Source organism: Helianthus annuus, chromosome 3, assembly GCF_002127325.2.
Source record: "Helianthus annuus cultivar XRQ/B chromosome 3, HanXRQr2.0-SUNRISE, whole genome shotgun sequence".
In the NCBI taxonomy this organism is placed as follows: domain Eukaryota; kingdom Viridiplantae; phylum Streptophyta; class Magnoliopsida; order Asterales; family Asteraceae; genus Helianthus; species Helianthus annuus.
In genome coordinates this window covers 167,295,215-167,318,344 of record NC_035435.2, presented here as the reverse complement: position 1 = coordinate 167,318,344, position 23,130 = coordinate 167,295,215, and the positions used below count along the sequence as shown (strand labels likewise).

The 23,130-nt window shown below is 35.3% G+C and overlaps 1 protein-coding gene across 1 annotated transcript; it reads right to left on the bottom strand.

Annotated features, from left to right (window-relative positions):
* Window positions 1-18,230: 18,230 nt before the first annotated feature.
* On the bottom strand, window positions 18,231-22,680 carry LOC110932509 (vacuolar-processing enzyme). The gene is made up of 9 exons (XM_022175838.1): window positions 22,507-22,680; window positions 22,239-22,403; window positions 19,703-19,859; window positions 19,522-19,607; window positions 19,233-19,435; window positions 19,066-19,114; window positions 18,786-18,989; window positions 18,516-18,707; window positions 18,231-18,413 (listed from the first exon to the last, which is right to left on the bottom strand). Exons 1-9 carry the CDS (start codon window positions 22,678-22,680, stop codon window positions 18,231-18,233), a joined length of 1,413 nt encoding a protein of 470 aa, XP_022031530.1.
* Window positions 22,681-23,130: the final 450 nt, after the last annotated feature.

The window sequence follows — 23,130 nt, the reverse complement described above, 5'->3', positions numbered from 1 at the left end:
TACACAACATCAAGCCATCAAACACCGGAAATCAAAAGCGTTAAATAAAGAGGTTAACATCTCGGATAAGACCAATATCATCGCCATCGACCTTTTAAAACCAAAAACAGAAAACAAATGCGTGCTGGGAAACGATACACCACTACGACAACATCTAAATGCCAATGGTCGGCCGTTACATTAGAAACCAAACTAGAGGTAAAACTGTAAAAGCAACAGACCAAAAAAAAAAAAAAAACCAAATCAACAACTGTCTAAAGCAAAACGTCACAAAGCTTTAACCAAAAACCCCAAAGAAGCACCGGTGTGTAGAAAACAACAAGCCCATGTGTTTTAAAACGGTGACAAAGCCCATTACCAAATATAATATCCATCAAGAATATGGTAAAACTAATTAAAGCTCAACATAGTAATAAAGCATGAGGTACAACACCATAATGGACAACCCTTACAAATTAATACCATGTAAATATAATTTGTAATAAAATTTTAAAAGATAAAAAGTATAGAAGTTAAAAGTAAAACAAATAAAAACATAAAAAAATAGTAACAAACTACAAGGTACAATAATTAATGCATAAAGAAGTTGGTAATTACTATTACTATATATAACATTTTGCGTATGATGTTATCTACAGTATATCACTTGCGTGTATTTTTATCATTGGTGTACAATTTAAACAGCACAAGTTGCAACATCAAGTAACATGGCACAAAGGACAACATGGAATGTGCAGGAGAAAGAGGACCGGAGATACCAAGTCAGACCATCTCCGCCTTTTTTTGGCGACCTTTCCACCACCGGCGGGAATAGGGATTCCCTATGATTGGAGGAATGTAGAGATATAATAGTATAATACAAAGAGAGTGTCCGTTTGAAGAGGCGAGTTGTTGACGGTTTTCGATGGAGGAAGACGGTGCTGAAGACGCTGGCAAGAGAAGATAAACGCAGAGAGAAAAAAATAACCGACATGATGACGGTAATTAGGCGGTGGTGCTGTGGTGGCGGTGGCGATGGCGGTGGCGGTGTTGTCTTGTGGTGGTGGCTACGTGGTTTTGTTGTGGTGGCAGTTTTGTGACGGTGGACATGGTGGTTTTGTGACAGATTAACGGGAAAAGTTGTTGATAGGGAAAGGATAGCACCTTGGCTGAAGACTAAACCTTGATTGTGGATTATGATGTTCCATTTTGGTGATAAATCTCTTGGTTGATCAACATCATTTGTAATCCGCTAAAAAAATCCATACTTAATGAAGAAGCCAATTTCGTATTGTTTAATTTAGAACACTCAAAAGAGATTTACAAACCTTTTGTTTTCTTACAACTTTCTTTTAAAACTTTTTTGAACTTTAAAAGTATTATTAACATGAAAAATAACTATATCAATTATGACAAAGAAAATACATTAGTATACACATGTAGACAAAAGATCAAATACAAATAATCTTAACATACTAAACATACAAATTGAAGGAAAACCCAAAAAGACAAGGTGGCATTTTTGTAATTACCACCAACTATTAAGGTTACAACCAAAAATACCTAAAAAAACACAAATTTTTTTTTAACATTTTTTATTAAAAAATCGCTACATTTCGTTAGCAAAAAAAAAATATTTTTTTTTGGCTGCTACTAAAAGTAGCGATTTTTTAATAAAAAATGTTAAAAAAATAAAATAAAATAATTTGTGTGTTTTTTTTTATTTTTTTAGATTTTTTTAGGTTTTTTGGGGTTTAGTTTTTAGAATTTTAGCTTGGGTGGGGGGGGGGGTTAGGTTTTTTTAGGTTTTTTTTTTTTTTTTTTTGGGGGGGGGGTTAGGTTTTTTTTTTGGGGGGGGGGGTTTAGGTTTTTTTTGGGGGTGGGGGGAGTGGTTAGGTTTTTTTAGGTATATTTGTAGAGTGTAACTTTGGTAGTTATTGATAATTACAAAAATGTCACCTTGTCTTTTTGAGTTTTCCTTCAATTTGTATGTTTAGTATGTTAAGATTATTTGTACAAGAACTTTACCCTACACATGTAAACACTAAAAGAAAAGTAAATATACACGACCTGATAGTTTTATGATTCGACTAACTTAACAATATTTTTGGGTTATCTATTTCCTTTCTTGTAGCGGGTGCATCGAAATCGATTAAGTTTCTATTCACCATGACGCCGGTACCGGTACATTTCGATCAATTCGATGTAAATCACATGTTGATTGCTATACCGAGTGCCAGGTACCGGTACATTTCGATCAATTCGATGTAAATCACATGTCAGTTGTTATACAGAGTGCCAGTATCGTACTAATATTGTAATGAACCGAATCGATACTGACCGAAAACCCGCAGCAAAGCTCGATGGAATCCCACTAGTTAATACATATGTAATGTAATATCACATAGAATGTCATCATTTATAATATGATATGATCATATACAGATGACCACTCAACGATATAACTATATTGATTATATACAAAGGACCAGTCGACACTTTTCTATTGCTCTTTTTTTAACGGCTAATAATACACTACTCTAATTTACACCAAATAATACAAAATACTCTCAACTATAAGGCAAGTGTCTCTACTGAATGAGCTATCCCACATTGAGTTCTGTTGCTATAAATTAATGGCATAATACTTGTAAATTCATATACATTTTCCCTTATTTTTTTCATAAAACTAAGGGTCCTTTTGGTTCACAAAATTTTAACAAGGAAATGAAATGTTTCAAAAGAATTGGAATTTGTGGGAAATTCAATTGATTCCTTTGAAAATTTTTATGATGTTTGGTTGGTAAATTTGTAAAAGGGAATTGGTACGTAAAAAGTTAAAATTACACAACCACCCTTAATAAATCTTCCTTCAACCATTCATCTTGTCCCATCTACATCCAAACCGTCTTTTGCTCCTCCTACGTATTCATAAGGGTGTATGGGGTGGTCACGGCAAAGCCTGCGGGGAAGACTTGCCGCACGGAAGAATCACCACCATCACCAAGATTGCCGCGCGGGAAGAGAATTGCGGTGAACTGTTGCCGCTTGCGGGGACTTGAGGGAGAGGGGTAAGTGGTGGGGCCCATTATCTTATCAACCAATCATGTTTTGGCTTTTTTTAATAGTTTGGGGGAAACCGTCCCTTGTGTTTTTGGGCAAAAGAGGAGAATGAGGGAAGAAATGACATGACACAATATGATTGGGTGGGTGGAAATTTCCCCTCATCTCATTAGGCATGCACCCCTTATACCCTAAGAGCGACTAAGAAAATTTAAACACTACTACAAAAAGGTACCGATAATCAACATGTTGGTCTTTATCCTCGTCTTCGTTCACGAAATACCAATCAACCACCGTACCCAGTATAATCCCACCTATAGCCAAGCTATAGGTAGGGTCTGGGGAGGGTGAGATGTAGACAAGCCTTACCTCTATCCTAGGAGATAGAGACCGCTTCTAGTGAGACCCCCGACTCGTAAACCAAAACCAGATATAAGAGTCAAATAAACATACAAAAAGTACAACAACAACCATACCCAGTGAATCCCACAAATAGCAAAGCTACTTATAGGGTCTGGGGAGGGTGGGATGTAGACAGACCTTGCCTCTATCCCTAGGAATAGAGAGACTACTTCTCGGGAGACCCTCGACTCCAAAACGAATAGCATACCAACATACCAAGTCAAAGAATATAGAAAAAAAAAAGAAGTCACCAACACCAAGAAAGTGATCGGAGTGACACAATATAATGTAAATCATGTATAATAGTGTCACACCCCGATTTCCACGTGTCTCACCGGTGGGCCCGGTGGGGGATTATCGTGACGTAGTTGGCAACAATATAGTCAAACCACACAATATATGAATGCACAGCGGAAGCATAAAGATAATTATATTTCAACCATTGTTTTCAATATCAAAGTATTACGAATAGTCGAAAATGTATCCACAGGGGATCAAATAAAAATATAAGTTTTATTCAACAGACGAAGGCATCTTAAGCTTGCGAGACTCTTTATGATGCTAAGGAGAATATCCAGCCAATTACGCATAGTACCTGCATTTAGTCTTTTTGGGAAAATACGTCAGTTTACACTGGTAAATACATTCAACCGACACTTTTGTAAAATGTTTATTAAAATTGATTTGAATGCACAAGGCACAAACTCTTTTATAACTTGGGAGAACTATTTAAATATATAATCTTGTGAACGAATTACATGTTCCTTATGCATTCAGTAGCCCGGATCAAGTCCGGGTTAAAGATCAATAGACACACCACAGCGACTATTTATGCACTGACGAGTGTACGCCTACACTCCGCGCCTAGGTCGTGGCCATTTCGTAAAATGATGTCAGGGATATCCGGGACATGGTCATTAACCCCCTAAAGGCTTTTAAGTAACAAGACTGTTTAAACGAGCCGATCAAATTTATTCAATTACCCACTCAATCGGTGGAGAATTTGATGCCCGATAAAGCGGTATACTATGTACCGTAACCCAAGCCCGTATAACGGAAAATAAGTTAAAAGTATTTACCTTTGCAAGTATAAATCCTTAATCGAAATAAATTGCAGATAGCTTTTACTGGTCTCCTAATCTGGAACGAAGGTTTAAATTAACCTATTAGAATCCTAACGGGTCTTTAATTTAGCCGTAGCTTAGACCGGTCAGTTTCAGCGGATAGTTACGGTTTAATCGCGTGAAAGGCGAAAACCGGGAATGGAATGTGATTTTGACCCAACAAGTTTGAAGACTTGTTTTATATGGGTGTAATAATCACACTCTGGGTTTTGGGGTCAAAACAATATGGTTTGACCCGTTTCGGCTATTTTATGTAAACTAGTTACATAAGCCGAACCGTGCGCGCAAAAGGCGTAACGGGTAACCGTAAGAGTCCTACACTGGTTTCCTAAGTCAATATGCTTTAAAGAGGTTGTGGTATTAGTAGGATACCTTCCATAATGCCCGAAACGAGTTTAAGTTCATATTATGCCCCGTAGGGGTATTTCGGTCTTTTTAAAGATTATAAAAGAGGTTTCTGAGTTCTACAGGAAATCTGAGTTTCCCGAACAGTTTATAAAGTCTAAAATACTTTATTTATTATTTAAAATCAGTAGCAACTGGAATCGGGTCAAAAGACCTTGTAGAACTCAAGCTATGGCCGAAAAGGGTATATTCGGTATTTACCGAACCGTTGCCATAACCGCAGGTTATGAGCAGGTTAAAAATAATTAAAAATCTTTAAAAATCCCAAAATATTATTTTACATCATTGAGTAAAAGGTTTGGTGTCGAAATCCGGGTTTAGATAGGCGTTATGCTAATTGCGCTATTAAATTACTAAAGTTTCCGTAATTTGCGCTATTTAGCATAACTCCTATTCTGGACCTCGGATTGATTGAAATTTTAGGGACATGCTTAGAAATCAGTAAGTAAGGTTATGGTTCTTTCACATGTCCAAAATTCTCGTTTTAAATTAAAAAGGGCGTTACGGTCAACTTTTAAGCATTTAACGGAAATGTGTAAAAGACTCGGACAAACAACGAACCGGTCACAGAGGGTTATACCATCATGTAACCTGGTCCTAAGAGAGTCCTAGGGTATATCTAAATCAAACTTTATCGGGTCAGAACTGAAGTCAAAGCAGAAGTCAAAGCTTTTGCGACTTTCGGCTCCGAACCGGGTCAAAACAGTAAATGGTCAGATCAAACAAGCTTAGACTAGTTAATATACTTATTATCATGTTTTATGAGTGTTTAAACAGGTTACATATCATCTACATTACCGATTATGCAAGAAATCGCAAAATAGCATTTCTGTTGACTTTTTCTAAGCACGTTTGACTCGATATTCGGACTAGTTAGAGTGGGAATCAGTGGGTGCCCTTTTAGAGGTTTAAAGCCCACATGATTACCAACATATAACTATCTTTGATTCGACAAACCACTGGACCATTTGTGATTTATCGCAAAGTCAATCGTTAATTACGACGGATTGACTTTTAAGCTAAACTATGCATAAACTAAGCCACAAAAGGGTAGACACACTTACAGAAGCTTGGTGCACGACAAAGAATGTTAGGAGAAGGCTTGAGAGCTCCAGGAATGATCAGAAGGCAGGTTTGAGGTGTGTTTCACAATGGAACACTACCATGCCTTTTATAGTGAATTTCCATGCTCAAGATCATTACAACTCACTCTAGGATTGCTCATGGATGATCAGCAGGTGTCCTAAGGTGCTAGGGGACATGTAGAGGGCGCCCATGCTTCAATTAATGCCTCAATGCTCGTTTACAAGCTCAAACAAAATTCTGCATCTGGGACCTTCACGCGGCCCGCATTAGGATCAGGCAACCTTTACGCGGGCCGCCTGAATCCTAATGTCAGAAAACGAATCAGCAGGTGGCTCGCGGCCCGCATTAGACCTGATTTCCAAGATTTTCAAATCTTTTGTAATGATTAACCTGACCTTTCGGTTTCGAAGGGGTAACTTTGCGATTTGGCCCTCGATTATTTACCACTAAGGGCCTCGTGCCTTTTTCCCGCATTGTTAAGTCCCTGGTTAGTTTAATAACTATCCGAAAAGCCTTAACTTTTATTGTTGACGCTTTTAACCCTTCTCATACGAATTTGATCATAACTTTCTCGTATTAAAACGGAACTTCGCGAAATTTATATCGTATATTCTAGTGAGCGTATTTTACTGTTACAAAGCCTCGGGTTCGTCAAAGGGTCACTCAGAGGTATAAATTAAACATGTTGACACAATTAATCCCTGTAGCTTGTAATCTCTCACTTTCTTCCGCGTTTCGCTCCGTACGATCCATGATTTATTCGTTTGAAGGTACGAGCATCATTCAGGGTTACTATACAGTATATTTACCCTTCGTTGACATTTTTAACCATCGAATTTACATACTTTCAAGGTTTGTCAACTTTAGTCCTTTATTTAGTATTTAAATACCACGTGTAAACTCAAGACACGTGTCTATACATCATTGGACACAAAATTTCGAGGTGTTACATCCTCACCCCCTTAAAATAAATCTCGACCCGAGATTTACTGAAATAAATAAGGGTATTTCTATTTCATCGTGGATTCAACCTCCCACGTGAATTGGGGACTTCTACGGGCATCCCATTTGACCTTAACAATAGGTACATGCTTCCTTCGAAGCTTCTTTACCTGTCGATCTTCAATCGACAAAGGTTTCTCCACAAATTTCAAGCTCTCATCTATATGCACATCTGTACGGGGTATTACCAGTGATTCGTCAGCAAAGCACTTTTTCAGATTGCAGATGTGGAACACATTGTGAATTCCATTGAGCTCCTCCGGTAAGTTTAACTTATAGGCAACTAACCCGACACGTTCGATAACCTCGAAAGGTCCTATGTATCTCGGGCTTAGTTTGCCTTTCTTACTGAAACGCATCACCCCCTTCCAGGGTGATACTTTAAGTAACACTTTTTCACCTACTTCGAAGTGAAAATCCTTACGCTTTGGATCCGCGTAACTCTTCTGCCTATCTCGGGTAGCTTTGAGACGGTCTCGAATTTGGACAATCTTGTCCGTCGTCTCGAAGACTATCTCTGGTCCTGATAATTGGACATCTCCAACTTCCGCCCAACAGACAGGTGATCTACACTTTCTACCGTATAATGCCTCGAAAGGCGCAGCCTTTATGCTGGTATGGTAGCTATTGTTGTAGGAGAATTCGATTAATGGTAGGTTCTTATCCCAACTCCCACCCAAATCGATAGCACATGCACGTAGCATGTCTTCCAACGTTTGAATAGTATGCTCACTCTGACCGTCCGTCTGAGGATGGTAAGCCGTACTAAAATTCAAACGTGTGCCAAAGATTGCTAGAAACTTTTCCAGAAATGTGACGTGTATCTAGTATCTCTGACAGAGATAATAGACACAGGTATGCCATGTAAGGCTACAATCTTATCGACGTATAACTGGGCTAACATGTCGGAGCTATACGACTCCTTGATGGGTAAGAAATGCGCTGATTTAGTCAGTCTATCGACTATAACCCATATTGTATCATTTCCTTTCCTCGTCTTGGGTAACTTGGTAATAAAATCCATAGTTACACATTCCCACTTCCATTCGGGAAGTTCAGGCTGTTGTAGCAAGCCCGACGGCTTTTGATGCTCAGCTTTGACTTGCGCACAAGTCAAGCATTTGGCTACATAAGCGGCTACAGACTTTTTCAAGCCTATCCACCAATAATTTGCCTTTAGATCCTGATACATCTTATCAGCTCCCGGGTGAACAGAATATTTGGAACTATGGGCTTCCTGGAGGATAACATCTCGTAGTCCTCCATAAATTGGAACCCATATTCGTCCATTTAATCGTAAAATTCCGTCCTTGCTAAGAGTCAACTGCTCCTCAGTTACTCCTAGCTTTTCTTTAGGATAGTTAGCTTCCAACACAGCTTCTCTCTGTGCAGCTAACAACCTTTCAATCAAATTATTCTTCACTTCAATGCTCTTGGCATTGATTCGGATGGGTTTCACCCTTTCCTTTCTACTCAGGGCATCAGCGACTACATTCGCCTTGCCGGGATGATATCTGATTTCACAATCTTAATGTCAGCAAACGAATCTGCAGGTGGCTCGCGGCCCGCATCAGCTTGATGGTTTCACTCACGCGGCCCGCCTGAGGTCTGATTTCCAAGATTTTCAAATCTTTTGTAATCATTAACCTGGCCTTTCGGTTTCGAAGGGGTAACTTTGCGATTTGGCCCTCGATTATTTACAATTAAGGACCTCGTGACTTTTACCCGTATTGTTAAGTCCCCGGTTAGTTTAATTACTATCCGAAAAGCCTTAACTTTTATTGTTGACGCTCTTAACCCCTCGCATACGAATTTGATCATAACTTTCTTGTTTTAAAACGGAACTTCGCGAAATTTATATCGTATATTCTAGTGAGCTTATTTTACTGTTACAAAGCCTTGGGTTCGTCAAAGGGTCACTCAGAGGTATACATTAAACATGTTGACACAATTAACCCCTGTAGCTTGTAATCTCTCACTTTCTCTCGCGTTTCGCTCCGTACGATCCATGATTTATTCGTTTGAAGGTACGAGCATCATTTAGGGTTACTATACAGTATATTTACCCCTCTTTGACATTTTTAACCCTCGAATTTACATACTTTCAAGGTTTGTCAACTTTAGTCCTTTATTTAATGTTTAATACCCCGTGTAAACTTATGACACGTGTCAACGCATTATTGGACACAAAATTTCGAGGTGTTACATGGATTGACTACAATTTCCTTACACAATGCACACGCCTCTTTTATTCTCTTCAATTTCTCTCATTTAATCTTAGCCCTTGATTAAATCAATTAATGGTCAAGATTACTTCCTAGCCTTCCTAGCAAAAAAAACTTCCTATTATATCCTAACCCGTTATGGGAGAGAAATATTTGGCTTAGTGTCAGGACCGGTCCTCAGAATTCATGTACCCTATTCGAGCTCGAAAAAATGTGCCTTTAGGCCTTAATGATATTGGGTATTTGGCTCATCAAAGATATAAACCTAATGTTAAAGGGGTTAATAACGAATCTAAACCATAAGAATAGTTTTGTAAGGGGGCCTTTGTTGGTGTTTGTATGGATGTACACGATTAAAAAAATATTTTACATATACATATCGGGTTTTTTTCATAAAAAACGTGCCTTCCGAAATATCGGACCCTGGCCGGTGGTCCTCATCGCCCACCCCAGGGCCGGCCATGCTTAGTGCCTCGCAACGGGGGCGAGGCAAAAACTAGTTAATTACAAATTTGTTATACTAAGACATATAAGATTCAATACATATAGATCATTAAATATAGGCATAGATTACGTATTTAAAATTCGTTTTCTGCACAACTGCATATTGTCTCTTGATATTTTATTTAAAATCCAAATTACAAGTTTTGTCCTTTATATTTACATCAAATTGCAGGCGTTGTCCTTTTGACCAAAAGTTTACAGGCGGTGTCCTTAACCTTTCAAAATCTTGCACGTTTTGTCCTTTAGGCCAAACCTGGTTAGAAATCTCAGTTAAAAATTGTCATGTGCAATGCACATGAGGGTAAAATGGTAATTTCCCTCACAAGATAATTTTTATATTAAAAAAGAGATCCCAAAAAAGGTATAACAGAATCTGAATCATTGGGCTAGCTGTTTCAAGAAAATCTTGCAGCTTCCATCAAGAACATTAACACCCAAATATCAACTAAACATTTCTCACCAGAAAAATAAAGATTCTTAAAGATCAAAGAAAACAACAAAAAGATTATCAAGAATTCAACAAATTTTGTCTTAACACCCAAACATTAAAAAAATTTCCCACAAAAAAAAAATTAAAAAGAATCAAGATTTTTAAAGATCAAAGAAAACAACAAAACAAAGATCAAAACTTTATCACTTTCTCAAACACCCAAACATCAAAACAAAGATCAAAATTTCCCAAAAAAACTGCCATGGACGACCTTCAAACAACCTACAAAGACGAACTGAAATCGACGAAAATTCGATCATCAGTCTTTGTAAACATGAACTGAACCACCATCACCTCCCACCTCCCCACAACCTTCACTATCACCACCCACCCCACCCACTGCAGGACTGAACCACCATCACCTCCCTGTTCCCGGTTATAGATGAGGAAGGCGCATTATCAATAGCACTCCATTTCCATACGAGGAAGGTGGGGGATTAGGGTTCGCAGAGGTAACATGGCGGCTGGGGATGACCAAGGGGGCAAATTGAGACGAATTAGTGAGGTGTGGAGGATCTGGAGATTTAGATGGTGGGAGAATTCCACCAACTGATGGCTTCATTGGACGAATTTGAAAGGAAAACGACATATTAGGGATCTCCTGATGATGAGTTTAGAGAACAGAGAGAGATGAGTTTAGAGAGAGATTAAAGGTTTTTATTTTTTTATATTTTACACAAAAGTCCCTTGTTATATTTAATTTACTCAATAGTCCCTGGGAATATAAAATGACAAGAATACCCTCATGTGCCTTGCACATGACCATATTTAACCAAAAAATCTAATTGGGATTGGCTTAAAGGACATAACGTGCAATATTTTGAAATGTTAAGAACAAAACTCGTAAACTTTTGTGCTAAAGGACAGCGCCTGCAATTTGATGTAAACATAAATGACAAAACTTGTAATTTACTCTATATTTATACATAATTCAAATTTTCTGCAATTTAATATTACCAACAGCCTGCATATTAGATTTGGTCTTGAACAAAAATTAAAAATCCAACCCAACCAAAAGCGAGCTTAATTATCTACATGTGGCTGGTCAAGTCAACCTTTGAAATTCTAATCATGATTAATTTGGTGAATTAGGTGGTTAAAAAAAGTAAAACAAAAGTTTGTGTGCACATTACGTATAGAAAATGATGAAAATTTGGATGTAATCTTTCATTGCATGGCTTTTTTTCCCTGACGGGGAATGAGAATTTATTTATGAATTAAGAAGAAGCCAGAATATACAAATAATACATTGGCATGGCCAAGCCAGACCCTTACAAACGGAAATTAACACCAACCCGTCAAATTCCGGAAAGAGAGATTGTAATCAAACCTGAACAAAAGCACAAACCCGAAACCCCAAAACATTTGGAACATGTATTCAGGTATGACTAGTTTTAAATTGCTGCAGGTATAAGATTAGATGATAACTGACCCAATTATCCGAAAACAAATACATCATAACCCGAAACATACACTTAGAAACTTTTTAGTTTTAAATTATGTTTAATTTTCCTTTAACCATGGTATAGTAATAGTATATTTACGTAGTTTAGTTTTGTGAAAAATAAAAATAAAAAACTTCTCTTTAAAAATATGTATTTAGTAATATTATTTGTATTGAAGTAAACTCATCTTTTTGAATTAATATCATAATGCATTTTATATATTTTTAGATATTTATAGTGATGATGACACATAAGTAATTTATCTTATTTCAGATTTTGTAATTCTTACAAAACTTCAAATTGCCCTATGTATTAATAACTAGTTGATGCCCCGCTTGCATTGCGGGGCGATGACCGAATAATTCTCAATCAATTAAAAAACATTGCGATAATTTTGCTAGGAAAAAAACTAAAACGATAATAAGACCATAATTTTGGGCTCAGGGCAAAACTGTAATTTTTCAGGACTAATGAGTGAGTGTTAGGCAGCACATTCAGACGAAAAAAAAATTAAACTGAGTCAACCAATTAAAACAAAAAACTTTTATCATTTTGCTAGAAAAACTAAAATGATGGGGGAAAACGTAACTTTGAACAGAGGGGAAATCATAATTTTGTTTAAGGGATAAAATCGTAAATTAAATGGACCGATGGGGGAATGTCAGGCAGCTGCCAGCATGACTATAATTTTACAATGGGGGCAAAATTGTAATTTAACCAGAAAAACAAACAAAAACGATGGAGAAAATGTAAATTTAAGTTGAGGGCGAAATTGTAACTTAGCTGTGAGAGAAAAAAACTAACGGCAAAACTGTAAATTTAAACGGGGCAAAATCGTAAATTTAAACCGAGGGCAAACTTAAAATTTTTAGCTGAGAGCGAAAGCGTAAATTTATTTTTAAATGGGGAAAACATAATTTTGAACAGATGGCAAGATCATTATTATAAGGAAATTGAAGGCAAAATTGTAACTTGGCTGCGAGAGGGAATAACTAATGGCAAAAATGTAAATTTAAACGGGACCAAATCGAAATTTTGAACCGAGGGCAAAATTGAAAATTTTTAGCTGGGAGGAAAAGCGTAAATTTATTTTTAAGTGGGGGTAAAAGCATAATTTTGAATTAATGGTAAAATCGTAATTTTAAAATGGGATAAAATCGTAAATTTGTTGAGCCAATAGGAGAGTGTAATGCATGATTATAAATAGGCAAATTGGATTTAAATAATCCCAACTCACTGTTATTGGCCAATAATAATCCCAACTCATTTAATCACCAATAATAATCCGAACTATTCACTTTTGTTTGTAAAATACTCCCAGTTAAAAAAACACTAATTAGGTTAAAAATTAGCTGATATGGCTTGCCACGTCACCTGCCACATCAGTTGCCACGTCATCAAAAAATGTCACATCAACTGCACATCAGCTGTCACGTCATCAAAAATGCCACGTAGACTGCCACATCAGCTGCCACGTCATCAAAAAATACCACATCAACTGCCACGTCATATGACACATCAGCTAAAAGGGCCATATCAGATGCCAGATCAGCAAATTTTTAACCTAGTTAGTGTTTTTTTAACTGGGAGTATTTTACAAAGAAAAATGAATAGTTCGAATTATTATTGGTGATTAAATGACTTGAGATTATTATTGGCCAATAACAGTGAGTTGAGATTATTTAAATATAATTTGCCTTATAAATATAAACGGGGCAAAATCATAATTTAGAAAAAAAATAAAAAAATTGTGGGTGACAGTGGCCGCCCAACTCAGCCAGTCCCACAAAAACACTATTCCTGGCCACCCCTTTTTGTATATGTTTGAATGAATTGAATAATACAATCATTTGAACATTAAAGTTATAACAATATATATGTTGTTTAATAGTTTTATTATCTTCTTTACTTTTTAAGTTAGATAAGTTTTTGTCAACCGGTACTGGTATAAAAGATATCAGTATGGTTATCAGTACATAAAGGTAAAAACCTACACCAGCCTGGTACAAAAAATACCAAAAGTCGGTATCGAATTGATTTTGAGAATTCTTTAGTTCGGGAAATTCGGTACTACTACCCGATACCATTTACGTATCCCTGATCACGAGTGTCGTATGAATAACAACGGTATCGTGCAACTTTTTTTTTTTATTTTCTTCAACTTTTAATGATTTCTTTTTTTAGTTTCAGGGGGTAGGGATGAGCTTGGTGACAACCAATACCGAATCGGTACTGGTACCGAAAATACCAATTACGGTACCTATATATGAAGGTAAAGAACGGCAGCGAATCAGTACCAGGAATGCCAAAAGTCGTACCGAATTGGTACTTAAGATCTTTCGGTTCGGGAAATTTGGTACCGGTACCCAGTATCATTTGCTCATTTCTGACCACAGGTTTCATACGAACAACATTATTACCATACAACTTTTTTGGTTGATTTTCTTTTAGTGTTTTTTTCTATATTTTCTTTTTATTCTTGTCAGCGGTTTCCGTGCGCAACGCGCTCGTAGTGATTTCAAAACACATGTAAACACATACTAAACAACAAAATACGTTCGTCGGAACGCAACGATAGTAAAAAAACTAGTTATATGAAAACTATAATGTTAAGAATAAACAATGAATCTAGAAATTCTCACGGGTAGATTTTAACAAACTAACCGGTATATACCTAATCTCTACAGGTATGCATGTTACTTGACGAGTAACTCCTACATATACCCAACAAGTATCGGGTGCCGGCCCAAAGGGCTTTAGACCCTAGGCCCAGGTCTAGGCCACCCAAATTAAAAGATCTGTTAAATTTGGTGTGCTTTCTTTATACTAGACTCAGTTATTACAGAGATGATACATTAAACAACCCACTAAAAATGCTTACAACTGAAACAACCCATTAGTCCATTACCCAAATTGAAAGACCTACTCATTAGCTAGCTATTATATCAATCGAAAAACTATTTTTAGAATAGCTTGATTACGATAATTTCATCAAACAATTTGCCTGAATGAAAGTTAGAAAAATATTTTTTATTTGAACATATACTACGCCAATTATTATATCTATAAAACATGTAACTTAAAAAAAATTTAACTACACCAATTATAATTTTTTTTTTGTTTTTAATTGCTTGTCCCAAGTCCGGGTAAAGAAGGTGGAATTTTTTACTAAATATGTTGAAAATGATAATTTTGCAAAAGGGCTTTCACTTTTTAGTTCGCTTAGGGCCTCAGAAAACCTAGGAATGAACCGGAATTTGGGCTGGTTTTACAACACAATATGGGACCTGGATATATGCCCATTCAAATCTCGTCTGACTTTTATCGCTACCAGGGAAAAGGATTTAGTCCTATTCTTTATCCAAATAAAGAATGAGTTATTATCTCCTTTGTCACCTTATTCGTTGATGATGTTTTGTGTTGAATATTTATCATTACGTGGTCGCCGTACACAGTTACACACAAGAAGAGGACCTGAAAATTCTTAACAATAGCCTTTTGTTTGAGTTAGCGCCTGCAGGCTCAAACATCATCATCATACTCAGTAAATCCCACCAATAGCAAAGCAAAGATAGGGTATGAGGAGGGTAAGATGTAGACAGCCTTACCTCTACCCCGTAGGAATAGAGAGACTGTGCTTCCAGTGAGACCCCATGCTCGATTTGTAGGCTCAAACAAATATCTTTAAAAGTAACCAAGTTTCTATGAGCAATAACAATTGTGATCAGTGGTAAATGGTTATTAACAATAACTTTGGTGATCAAAAGTAACCAACTTTATACTAGCAATTTCTTGATGATGTAAACGAATATATAGCTGATTATAGTTTAACCGCGAACTGACATACACATTCATGTAAAGCTATGACGGTTCAACAAAATGTTGTGATGATTCTCTATCTATATAAGGAAGGTCTTTGGTAATTAAAAAAACATGTTTTATGATACTCGTTCTTGCTTTCTATAAGAATTTTCCGATCAAAGATTTGGAGTACAGAGAACCACAAATATGTATTAAGCTAACAGTGTATACATACACAATTCTAAAAGATATTCATGTATTTATAACAAACTATAAAACCTACAAATACTCGACTTCACAATGAAATCGGTGATGATTACCAAGAAAAGTTTATACAAATATCGAGCCAGTTTTTTAAACAATGGAAATTTGGTAAAATATGATATATAATCATCTTCATTATTGTGTTTCTAGAACGTATAATAATTAAGTTAACCTGTAAACTAACTTGACATCTACATGCACTTTAACTTTAGTTAGTTAAAAAGTCCACTTAGTGAAGTATGTATTCTACTCACTGTTTTAGCTCTAGAAAGCAAAAAATTGAGTAGCGCTTTAGTTTGTCCAATTAATAGCAAGCACATACATGTGGAGAACTAGCCAACTGTGCCATGTTTTAATTGTTGCTTTCTCTCAAGAGTTCCTTTGGGTTGGGGGTGGGGTTTACATGCACCTAAGCTCTTTAAGCTCTTCCAAATGGAACCTTTTAACTGAGCGGGTTTCACGGGCTTCGGCCCTAGGTGAGGGTTTTCCCCGGTTCAGAGGCGAGTGTATCCCGATGTGGTGAATTTCACCACTAGCCAATTTGAAAGATTTGTTGACCGTTCAAAAAAAAAAAGTTCAAACATGAAAGATTGTCTGAAAGGTCTATACATGATTTGCAATGACTTTATATACTGTCCCACAAAGAGATCTTATTAAGGTGTGGTCATGAGTATTACTTCTAATTATGTATTTGCCCCATAATGAAATTCCATTCACATTGATTTATTTTAAAAAGGGTATCAATCTATTCACATATAACAAACCAATCCTGAATTTCAACGGCATTTTTATTATTCATATGATTTTTAGGACCCGGCACTAATTCTTTCAATAATCAGCTATATATGACATCTGTTTAATAATGTATTTGAAATTGATTATACTTCACACCTTGAAAAAGTGTTACTTATTTTATAAGATTTTTTAACAAAGATTTTATTAAAGATGGGCGCCTAGAATCTAAAGACAAACCAGTAAAGCTACAATTGATGATTGCATGAAATATCTGGGTTAATTACAAACCCATTCATTCCCACCAGCCCAAATTCACCATCAATTGACTATCAGAGTATTTCACCTTCCTAAACACAGCAAATTTCTATATGAATCACCCAGTCTATATTGGATTAGGACTGGTAGCGATCTGAATCAGTTGAATCAGCCAAACTCTTAACAATAACTTACATGAGGAATTGACAAAGTCAATTCCCACTTGGTGCAGAGTGAGACATTGGTGCCTTGGTGGACAATGATAGGAGACCCAGGGAAACCTGAGTTGGATCCTTGAGCCAAATGGGTTTTCCCCGGAATTGGTGGTGGACCCGGGTTACACTTAGAGTACTCCGTTTGGTCTAGTGGGTGCCCTGAGAGTGCTCGGCATTGATTCTGTTGGCCGTTAAAAAAAACAATATCTACAATCAACCCCCTTGTATTCAAGAGTGGCACAAGATGCACCAAAAATTGAGATTACTGAACAAATTAGATAGAAGCAAGTGGTCTATGAAATGGCACAAGTAAATTCGCCATAGTTTTCACTACAGTTGAAGTTATGGGCTCATAACACATATATGGACAAAAATGTCTTAAGGGGGCACACGTTTGGACAAATAGAGGTGGGTTACCTCTGGTTCAAATTAATTCCTCTATTTTTGTGATTTGTTTGCAATCTGTAATTGTAAAAACACACACATCGATTTTGTTAGTTTAGGCTTTTAGTTAGTTATCTACTTGTAATTGTATATTAAACTAGTTGGTATGTGCGAGAATTTTGTATATATATATATATATATATATATATATATATATATATATATATATATATATATATATATATATATATATCTACAATCGAAACTTTCAAAACACGTGTAAAAACCGTTTACAATACTTAAAAATGCTTTATTTTGAATACAACTCTATTTTCAATAAAATTTATGGTGAAATACCAAAAAAACATAGTTAAAGTTGTCTCGCGCGATACATTGGGAATTTTATATATGTGTATCTACAATTAGATCTACCAAAGTACCAAACTCGTTTACGGTACCAAGAAAAGCTTTATTTTATATACAACTCTATTTCAATCAAATTTATATTGAAATGTTAAGAAAAAAAGGTTAAACATAACTATGTATTTAAAAAAAATAAATAGTTAAAGAAGAAAAGCTGTTAAAAAAATAAAATAAATGAAATATGAAATAATATTAAAAAAATAAACTTAAAAATTTATATTATTTATACCCACATTGTTTTTCGGGCTTGCAAAATATTTTAATACGAGAAAATATATTATCCATGACCTCAAATTTGTTATTAAGATTTTAAATTTCTGGGTTTTATATAATGTTACCATTGTTATTGCAAATGTAAAGGTCATAAGTTTAATTAAACAACCATTTCTTTATTCCTCAAATCTACCACTGGTTTTCTCATTTTTGGATCAAGAACTATAGCCGACGATCAAAGGATCCCATTGTCCCATTTTAATCGAGCTACACGATTTCTTTGAAGCTTCATCCATGGCCTTCTTCGTAACACCATTGTTGCATATGTTTGCAAATGTTCGAGTATGTTTCAAGCCATACTGAGTCAAGGATCCACAGTGTGTCTCAAATGTTCGAACCTGAATCAATTAACAACTTCAAGAAATTAACAACCCACCAAAAGACTCAACAAATAAGATTATTGTACAATAATTAAATGAGAAATTGCAAGTTTTCTTCACCATAAATTTCAGACAGTCCCAATCATCCACAAGGGCCGATCTGTCACCTCTCACTGGTCCATCTCCACTGCCTAATAAATACCGTTTGATCATATCGACACTGCTATCCAAATGTGCCCTATATGCCGTTATTTCCTTGATTTTCTGGAGTAGGTTTTCCTTCTGTTGTGTTTCTTCAGCTGATTTCTTGTACTGTAGATAATAAGAGATAACATTATCCACTATCATATTCAAATGTCATGTATTTTCCTATATATTGAGAATACATACCCTTTGCCACATCGAATAAAGATCCGCATCTCTTTGGTCGATAACACCCATGGAGTCACGTGTTTGAAATCGATCCGTAGAGATTGTCCTAGGAGCGGAACCTTGATAATTTGATATAGTCTCTTTGCTTATGCTTAGGGTACCGTATTGCATTGCATGAGATCCGAAGCCTGTCACCTTGTCAATCGCAATCCTCTTCTTTACCTAAAAAATTTGTGTGATTTTTTTTTCAATCAATACTACTAAATTTAAATCAACAAAACTAAACTACAATACCAACATTCAAGTATTGTTGTTCCAAGGTTTCAAGCCTCAAATCTTCCAAGTCACTAAGAACCAAAAGTAAAAAATATGGCCAAATCAATAACTTTAATAAGAAGTACAAGGAAATGATGTTAAGTTGTTAACACAAGAGAAGGTTGCTAAACAAACTGCTAGACAATATACCTGTCTTCCATCCATGAAACACTGTATAAGTCACCTAAGCAAGTGTAAAACTCTGGAGGTACTGTAGGTTCTCCTATATCAGGACAATATGTGGCCCAACTATTCTCGTACGGATTCGCGGCAGTTGTCACATAAATGTTCAGATTTTTTGGTAACAAACCTTGGAAAATACTTCCACTTTCACATGCTTCCACATATATCACCTACGATCACCATCCAAATGATTGTATCGATTCCCACAACTGATAATTAACTATAAGATAAGCAAGAGCAAATGTGTCTCACTCACCATCTCATCATATGTTCCGCTCGCATGCTTTGTTTTTAAAACATTGATGAAATCATTAGCGTAGAGATTAGGCATGTTCGGCATCCCTAATGAAATTAACATAATGTCATCAAGGAAATGAACAAATTAAATTCAAAGTGTTGATCTTGCTCGAAAATAACAAAGCATGGAAACACAATACCAAGTACTCCAGGGCCGCCATGATCGGCGTAAAACACAAAGATCCTGTCTTTAGGTTTGCTAGCCAGCACTTTCCCGCTTCCACCTTTCACCGCGGTTTTGTTGCCAAGAAGCACAGCATAGAAATTCGAGGTGGTCACACTTTTTCCTGTATAATCCTAACACAATATATATAAAGTTTTTTTATATTAAACATTATTCCTAACAAGAGGCTAGAAGTACAAAGTGAGACCGTCAAAAAAAAGTTTGCCAGCCATACTAGATCGCTTGAAATTGATGTAAACTTGTAAGGGTGGGGGGTATAATGTTCGGTGAGTTAAGCGGGGAATGGGAGTCACCGATCGGTGACCATACCCACTTGATTAACTTGATCGGTGAGTGGGTGAGAGTATACCAAAATCGGTGTATAGTCACCGAATGGATTGAAGAGTGATGGAGGAGAGAGAGAGAGAGAGGAGAGAGGAGAGAAGAGCCAATCAAAAAATATATAACTCAAACACCCTAGGTGATTAACCATACCCCTGATTGAGTACAAAATGAGGAATGGAATGGGAAGTTGACATGACATAATATTATTGGGTAGGATTTCACTTAATCATTTTAGAATGATTAACTATACCCTCTACCCTAAAGAATACACTTTAATTTGGGAAATCCAATTCAATTGAAATGATACAGAGAAGATTCGCATAAGTAACGACTGACATGTTTGAGCCTAGAATATCTAAACTACCACTCTAAATTATTTATGCCCATCAATATCTGGGTGTCTATTTGTTTCTGTTTTTTTTTAACTATAAATTTTGATCACTGACGGACCACTGGAGTATTATCATGCCATTAGTGGAACCACTCGATCATATCCATCTCCACTAGGCATAATGTCTATACACCAATTCAGGAGGAAACCCAATATGGGAAAACCCCCTTGTGTGAATCGAACTCAATACCTATTGGTCTCAAAGCCTTATCTCACCCTTAAAATGTCACTAGGCTATAAAGCCATAGACAGATGTCTATTTGTTAAAATTTTGAATCAAATTAATCATAAAAGTAACTATTAATTAATTTATTAAATCTGAATGGTTTGTAAATAACTTTCTCTTTTACTTTGAACAAAGTGTATCGCACAAAATGCCTTAACGTAGGAAGCGTATGCTATGGCAAGTTCACATGTTATAACCCCAGAAAGGAAATCTCGCATGTTAAAAAAAATATCGCATGTTAAAAAAAAATCGCATGTTGCTGAAAAAAACCAAAATCGCATGTTAAAAAAATCGCATGTTGATACTGCATCTCGTACACAGCATACATTAAGACAATTTATACAATAACGGGCATCTAAATATTAGATAATAATATAACTTTTTTTCAAAATTCCTTAAAAAAGATAGTATAACACGCTTATTTGACACATCATGTCCAATATAAGGTCAATATTCATTGCTAATAGAATGAACGAGAGAATGCAACGAATAAAGAAACGTAATGGAGAACGGAATGAAATGAATCATTTCATTGCATTGTGATGTTTGGTTACTTATGTATGTCAATAGAATGAATAGAATGAATAATTACTTTATACAGTTTGATAAACAAAAAAAGACGACATAAAGTAACATAATTTATTAAAATCCACAAAATATAATTGTCTAATAATAACAATAATCATAATCATAATATATTAATGGTAAAAAATTAATAATAAAAATATTGATATTAATATTAATAATTAATATCACTAACAATAATAACTAGTTTTTTATATCGCGCGTTGCAGCGAAACCGAGCAAATGATAATGTAAAACAAACGTGATTTTAAAATAAAGCATGTTGTTTAGAAAGTCAAACCATTAAAACGATTTAGTTTATTATTGCACCGTTTTTTAATACCAAATAAATACTTTATTATGAGTATAACCTCGTTTTTAATAAAACTTATAACGGAATGTCAGGGAAAAAATCAAGCACAACTATGTACTTAAGTTTTCTTAGAAAAAAGTTATAAACGTAGCTTATTAAAGAAGTATCAAATTGATCGATAAATTATTATATGTTCAAAAAAAGAAAAGAAAAACAATTATTAAAAAAATGTAAAGGAAATATATGTTTTAAAAAAATAAAAATATGTTACTAAAAGTAAATATAATAATAAACTATTATATTATAATATATTAAACAATAAAATAATAAAAAATATATATTATTATAAAAATAAAGTTACTATTCATCATCCCTCGAAAACAATACATATATAATATAATACTAATAATAATATATTTCTTTCTATTTATTAAATGAATGAAAAAAATCACTCCCTTACCAAAGAATGAAAATTGTTATATTTGGAAGTAGTTACATTCGTTGTGGAATGCTGTATTCCATTACCACATGATAACCAAACATGTTTTTTTATTCCATTAGAATGATCCATTCCATTTCGTGTTCTTTTCCTTCGTATCAAACGCAGCCTACCTAATTAATTAGCAATTCTCATTCAACTATAACTAATAATACTTGTGACAGTGTTCTTGTACCTTTGGCACACCAGCGTACACATCTGACCCTTGGGGGCTGTTAATTATGGTACCATGCCTAGGATTTTCTGGATGGTTTGCAATATCATCATACATAAACACAATTATGTTTTCATCCTTTAACCCGCCTTTTTTAAGGATTTGATACGCATGACAAACGTCTGCCTGAAATATTCATAACAAACACAAGACGTTAGCTTCTATTTACTTGAATATTTTATACAAATACACCGTGAAATGACAAACGAAAATATGAGTAAATGTTCACCTGATGACGATAGTTTTCGTATCCATTTGAACCGGCAACCAGAACGGCCCATGTCGTGTTATTGGCTTTTGGTTTGAAAACTGATTTAAAGGTGTTGAACAAGTTTAGATGGTTAGCATTTGAGAATCCTATAACAAACACAATGAATAGTAACAATGTGAGTTGGAAACCCATGATATGACTCACGGTATTATACATAAAGATTGATAGGTTTCATGAGTTTCTAACAGTTTTATACATATATTTATATACACACATACATACATAGTATTATATATGATATGTAATTAATATTATATGATACAATATGGTTACATATATGTTCTCTATGTTCAAAATATTTCCTACATATACAAAAGCAACTTAGGGGCCGTTTTATTATTTTATATTTGTTTTAAAATTATGGTTTCGTCCTTAATTTAAAATAAAATTACGTTTTTGCCCGGTTCAAAATAAATTTATTTTTTAGTCCCTCGCTCAAAATTACGACTTTGTCCTCGGTTCAAAATTACGATTTTATCCCCAAATTACAATTACAATATTGGCCCCAGTTCAAAATGAATTTTTGCTTTTGCCACAAACTAAAAATGACGATTTTGCATTTCCACCCCGCTTTAAAAATTA